The 6,870-nt window shown below is 39.9% G+C and overlaps 1 protein-coding gene across 3 annotated transcripts in view; it reads right to left on the reverse strand.

Moving 5' to 3' along the window:
* Positions 1 to 770: 770 nt before the first annotated feature.
* Positions 771 to 6,870, reverse strand: part of OPCML (opioid binding protein/cell adhesion molecule like) — a 478,631-nt gene continuing 472,531 nt past the window's right edge. For 2 of the 3 annotated variants that reach the window (XM_025039585.1, XM_015597398.2), the window contains exon 8: positions 771 to 990. In XM_025039585.1, coding sequence (XP_024895353.1) covers positions 939 to 990 — 52 coding nt within the window. In that variant the 3' untranslated portion in view covers positions 771 to 938. Of the gene's footprint in view, positions 991 to 3,773; positions 3,844 to 6,870 lie in introns of those variants that run through there. The other variant, XM_025039586.1, reaches the window with a different exon arrangement.

Raw genomic sequence — 6,870 nt, forward strand, 5'->3', positions numbered from 1 at the left:
CCGGATCTCTCCCATCCATGATGTGCTGTGGACAAAGATGAGTTGCAGAATCCCTCCAGAAGAAGCAAAGGGTTTCCGCTCCTGGCCAGGGCTCTGTGCCAGGACAGCCAAGTCTAGGGGAAAGAGCCCTGGGTTGGGAGTCAGAAAGTGCGGGCTCTACATATCAGTGTCTTTACCTAGATTTGGGCACTCTTATTGAACACTTTCTTCTCTGGATTTCAGTTTCTCCACCTGAAAATTAGGTACTTAATTACAATGGAGTTGACCTGGGTGTCAAGTGTTCATCGATGCCTCTCGAGTCCTTCCTCAGCTCTGCCCGACAGTGGTATTTGCTCACTTCCTCTCGTTGCTCCTGTTCTATTTATCCTTGGAAACTATCATACAGAACTTGGATAACTTAGATTAGATAGTTTATTTACATTAGGAAATGACTGAGAAAGACGCTTACTGAGGTTCCTCTGGCTGCAGACTTAGATTCCATGTAAGAATATTCAGCTCTGAGCCAGGCAAGCAGCACTTTATTTTTTTAACTTAATTCAATCAACATATATTTATTTAGCGACCATTGGATGCCAAGCGAAGTACTGCCCCACACCCCCTGCCTTATTAATTTAAAAAAGATACCCACTTGCATCTTAGTAACTGTAATACAGAATTATATCTTTACTATGCTTATGTGTTTGTAAATTTACCTATATATGAGGACAAGAATTGGAGAGAAATAGAAAATAAAAAAATAAGACAAGAATTGACTTGATAGGGTGTTGGGAAGGTGGGAATGGGCAGCTTTTATTGTTATAATGTTGCCTATGCAAACATACACATAGACTATCATGAGTATGTATAGATGGAATGAGTATAATCGATACAGGGCACCATAAGACTGAGGACAGCACAATCACTTTCATGCCGGCATCTAGAAAGTCTTGGCAGAGATGTCATTTCGATATCAACATCAAAGGAGGAAGTTCATACACCCAGTGAAGCAGGCTATGTAATAAAAAAAAAAAATTAATAAATAGATTCATCCATTCAGTCAGTCAGTCAGTCATTCACGGCTGAAGATACACAGATAATTAATACACGGTTCATGCCCTGGAGGAAAACACGGGAAGAACAAACATGAAAGAGTCAGGAAATGCTCTTTATCAGGTGAACACAAACCCAAGAGAAGTGTTTTCTTAATTAGCAATTAATGAATGATACCTTCCCATCTTCACAGCTTACTGTTTATAAGCAACCAGTCAGTTATAAGTATTACTACTATTATTAATATTATTAGTTACTCTGTGTCTATAGGGCTTTCTGGGAGAAGTGGGAGGGAGAAAAGAGAGAACATTGCAGAGAAGAATGCATTTTAAGTGGAGATCTGGATTGGAGTTATATCAATTAGAAACAGATTCCTAAAATAGTTTGTGAAAATTTAAAAAAAAAATCCTTAATATATGAGTTAATCCTGAACTCATCCACTGATACCTGCAGCCTCCCTCCCTCTTTTCATCTCCATGGCAGATTAAATAAGGGTGGAATGTTTATTTGATTTACCCTCCTTTCTCTCAGTAGCATAAACTGCATGCTGGTTCTCTCTGGAGTTGTGCTAACACCAGGCAGGTTTAATCCAACTGAACAGAAATCCCTTTGCCTCTCATGTACACCTTTTATTTGCTTTGTGGAAGCAAGGTCAACACTGGGGAAAGGAGCTGGTTACATGGAGAGCTGGGGATTTGGAGCAACACCCTCTCCTTGCCATTTGGTTAAATGCAGGGGTAGCCTGGGGAGAGACAGAGCCCAATCTTTGTCTGTGTTACTGACCCTTGACACCAAGGGAAAGTTGACAGGAGAGGATGCCACTGGACAGAGAGAAATCTGCTGAGCCTTGTCAAGGGGGACAGCCACTATCTGGCTAGCTATATACGCCTCACGGGTAGATCTTCAGGGACTGGGCACTAACTAGGTGAGCTCTGTTGTTCCTGGCCTGATCCATTCTTGTCTTTCTGTTGGCTGACAAATGATTTGGTTCATTAAAAACAAATAAACAAACTCCAAAACTTCACCCCATTATCACCATTACTATCAATCAAAATTTTGACTCTCCAAATAACTCTAGGCTTAAGTTCATTGAATAAAATAATTCCATTTGCTCTTCCCCCCAGCCACCCCACTTTATATAACATTTAACACTCCTATGAAAAAAAAAAAAGTGTGTCTTAAAAAAAACACTATGGAGACCATAGTTTAGTGGTTATCAGAGGAAGGAAGGGGATAGATAAGAGAAGTCAAATATATGATGATGTAAAGAAATTTACCTTTACATGATGAATACACAATACAATACACATATGATGTATTATTGAATTGTACACTTGAAACCTATATGATTTTATTAAACGATGTCACCCCAATAAATTTAATTTAAAAAAAAAACAGACTGGAAAATACTATGGAAAGCCCATGTTGTTGTTGTTTGTTGTTGTTTGTCAGTTTGTGTGGTCTTCCAAAATAAGCTGCTATTTTTAATATTCTTTTCTCAAGCTCAATCCAAAATCAAAGTTTCTGTAACTAAAATAGATTAGAAAATTTACTGCAGAAGAATTTGACCAAAAAAAAATTTTGTCTTTTTTTTTTCTTTTAAAGAATTTATGGAGGCTAAAGCACAACAAAACAAAACAAAACAGCCTCTGCAGGAGAAAGTACATCGGAGAGTCTGCATATTTCTATTTATTTCATTTTTAAAACAATTATATTTCTCCATTAAGATCCAGCATGGGTAAAGGGATGTGGGACAGAGCCTGGGGCCATGAAGGGTTAAACATCTTTTTCTTCTTCAACAGTGTGCTCTGGGGATGTGAGAACTCTGGTCAATAGACAGATATATTGACTTGTTATTATTTAAAGTTGTTTAACCAGGTAGAGATAAACGAAAGCTTTCAGCAGCTGAACTATCACACAAATCACAATTAAGGTGGCATATGTGTTTGGAAGACGTAAAATCAATTCCCGCGAAGATAATGTTTTAGTCTCTATTTGAACTTGAAAACAGAAGTAAATTTTCAGCAGCAACAGCTGGGCTTGTTCCATCCAGGAGGCTCTCTATTAACTGTACAAGAAAGGCCTTTATTACCTCTTCTAATGGTTTTCCTCTATGGTTTTGTCTTCATCAAAGAAGCCAAATTGATTGCTGTGGTGCTGTTTACTGATGTGGCAGTTGAGGACAGTAGCAGCTGGGCACTTACCCAGCCCAGTATTTGGACCTCCCTCTTTTTAGTGAGTGCTGTTTATTGTTTTTGAAGGGAGAACAATGGACCCCTCGGGGCTACTGGTTGTGCTGGGTCTGGGAGGGAGGGGAGTTAAAAAAATTCCCTAAGGTAGCCTTCCCTGAGCTTGCCTGGGTGAGAAAGCTTGTTCATAGAAAAGGAAGCCATCTATTCCAATGGGATGTGACATTTAAAGACTACACTCACCATTTAACATTTTAATCGCGCGTGCGTGCGTGCATGTGTGCGTGGGTATGTGTGTGTGTGTATGTGTGTGTGTGTGTATTGTCCTCCTAATTCTATTTTATATTCCCAGGAGGCAGGGACTACATTTAATGCCACTAGAATCTTTATTGGACTTAGTATGGTGCTGGTACATAGTAGATGTTCTTACAAAGGGGGCCATGGATATTGGGAATTCGCTGGTCCAAAGGCCTTTCAGTCTTCATGTTAGCTCATGGAAAGTGAGGCTAGTTTAATATTTTACTCCTACTGAGTTTTATCTGTCTTTTTGTTAAGACATGAAGGTAATAGTAAGCTGGATGAATAGGGCAGGCAGAGTTGCTCTTTTGGGTGTCATGGGGCTTGCCTGTGAATAAGAGAAAAAAATTGTTGATGATGTAGAAGTTTGACCTCCCCAGAACAGGAGTAGGGGTGCAAGGTCAAGGTGGTTCCAGAGTGAAAATAGAAGCAGATTAGGAAGGAAAGATAACCAGCAGAGGATAAGCAGACAGGGAACCTGGATGACAGCTCTCATTAGAATGCTAACTAGTCAGGTGCTAAATAGGCAAGCCATCAGCCTCTATATTGTAGATGTTTTTCTGAAAAATATACACAGTGAAACCCAAGCTTCTTAAAACATGAATACTTATATAAGAATAGTATTACTATTGAAGAGAGACAAATAAAACATGCAAATAAAAACATGATAAAAAGAGAATACTATTCTATTCAGACCCATTTCCTTTCAAAAAAGTAAGTAGGAAAATATCATGGATTCTCTCTTAGTATCTCCGTATCTGTATGATCCTTTTTCAGCCCATGACCACGTCCACCATCAGACCTTCATTATCACAAACATGGACCACACAGAGCTCCCTACCTTCCCCCTTTTCCATCTACTGGTGCTGACTTTCTCTCTTTCACTCTGTCCAGTATATCTCTACAAGGTATCTGCTCAAATGACTGTCTTGATCATATGGTTTCTCAACTCAAAAGCTATGGATTCATCCATTCAATAGATACGGTAATTCACCATGTGTCTGGCACCATTGTAGGTGATTGGAAAACAGCAAACACAAACTATCTGCAGGTACTGAGTTAGATGTAGTGGAGCAGGACAGAGGATAAATGATTGATGGGTTGATAGGTAGATATGTAGGTAGGTAGATGATAGATAGATAGATAGATAGATAGATAGATAGATAGATAGATATTTTTATATAGATATAAATTTATATTTAAAGTCAGAAGTTCTCATTTGCCTGAATGGAGCCATATTTGACTGAATATTATCTATATTTTATTGTCCAGCATCTATTTTCCATTGTAAATTTTGTTCATTTCTCTCGGTTTGTCCAAACTAGAAAATAAAGAAAAGGTATTTCTTCTAACTCATGACATTCTATTGTGTACTTAGAGCCTGGAATTAAATTATTTCCTTCCCTCATTTCTTTGTAGGATTGAGGTTTCCCTCCTATCTATTGCTTTCCTGAGGCTCTCAGACTGGTGTACAGTTTAGGGTCAGATGCGCATAAGCCAACAATACCAGGGATTTGTTCTTCAATGGGAAAGCAGAAAGGGTAAGTGCTGAAGAGTACAGCCATTTTCTAGACCTGACCCTTGGAGCCAGGAGATTGTCTAGGAACTTGGTGCCATTTTCTTCCAAGATATGGAACCCCTGCCTACCTTTCTGGAAACTCACAAAGAAGGCAGACTTACAAAAGACTTACACAAATGGTTCTTGTGTTCAGCATAGATTCCAGTGTGTTTTGGTATATGGGGTCAACACTGAGAACAGCGGGCAATTTGGTGTGGAACTGGTAAAAGCATACGATATGGAAGCAGAACAACCTGTGTTGGATTCTCAACCCTGTCAATCTCTTACAGTGTCCTGTAGGCTTCAGTGAGGATAACACATCATCCCTGAGGTTGTTTTGAATGTTATAAGAATAGCTGCATGTAAAAGCACCTAACTCCACATGTAATTTCAGTAAGCATATAAATGTTATCAGCTTTTGGCCCTTGATCCTCTCCCCCTGCCCCCTCCTCCCTTTTACACACATTGTTGCTGTCATAATGTTATTGTCCAAGGAATGGGTCTGCTACAATATATTAGCTTGTGGACTTCATTGTGCTAAAACAGAGAATATTCACAAGACACTTTTCACAACCCCCCAACCCAGTGGCACCTTCCGCTTCTTATCTTACTCTCTTCTTCAGCAGATTCAAAATTCCTAAATTAAGAATCAGGAGGAGGAAGGGGGCAGGTTGAAGTGTGCTGATACTGCCCACGGAACAGAGATAAGTACAGGAGAGAGCAAGGCAGAGACAACAGAGAATTTTTCGAGTAACTCAATGAGGAATTGACATCAAATGGAACACATTCAAACAAGCGCACTCATTTAGATACTGGAGATGGGGAGAAAAAACAAATAGGGTTGTCCATGCTGCCTGTGCAGCACTGAGATGGAGACTGTGGCTTCATCAAGAGAAGAACTGGTGCCTTTGTATCTGAGGACCTCTGATGAGTCCCTTTACTGTCCTAGCTGACTCAATCATGCAGCGACTATATTTCTCTAAGAAGCTTATTCCCCTGAGACTTTTCCGATGCAGAGACAGAAACTGAACTGATTTGGTCTTGTAACAGAACAGCAGTCCTTGCAAATCCGCCATGCAAAGAATAAGAGCAAGACCAAAGGAAACAGCTTCATGGGCAGAACCTGGCCTGCCTTCTTAGGGACAGCCAATCTTGAAAGCACCTACACACCCTGCAGTGTCTAGGCACCAGAAAGTTCATAGACAGCCTCTATTCACTTGTAGTTGGTTTGCTTATGACTGCACTAAGAAGTAGGAAAAGAGAGAGAAGAAAGTGGATATTATTAAACACATAGGAACTGGATACTTTGCTAGGCACTTTATACATTTCATTTCATGCGATTCCAACAATAAATCTGAGAATATGATATTAGAGCAGAGTCATTTCTTCCATCATGCCTTCTGGACAACATGTGTGGTAGATGTGGGGGTGGTTTGGAAAAGGGAGAAGACAGGGTAGAGGGTGATGAAAAGAAATGAACTAATGGACTCCTCTCTTTGCCAAGCATCCATAGTTCAGGAGCTTGCCAAGTACTTTTGTATTGCACCTTCCATTACACATCTCATAGCAGTGTCATGGTACAATTACTTACACTACTTTACAGCTCAGTAAACTGAGGCTGTAAGAGATGACACTGTTAACTCACAAGCACACAACTAGTACATGGCAGAATCAAAATTTAAATTCGGTTCTTCCTCACTTGCAGATCCTGCTGCTTCACCTCAGAGCAGTGTACTCTCATGGGCTCAAATTCACATGGCTCTGTGTTGAAATATACTAACGTATACCTGGAAAATC

This window comes from Pteropus alecto, unplaced genomic scaffold (assembly GCF_000325575.1).
Source record: "Pteropus alecto unplaced genomic scaffold, ASM32557v1 scaffold210, whole genome shotgun sequence".
NCBI classification, from domain to species: Eukaryota; Metazoa; Chordata; class Mammalia; order Chiroptera; family Pteropodidae; genus Pteropus; species Pteropus alecto.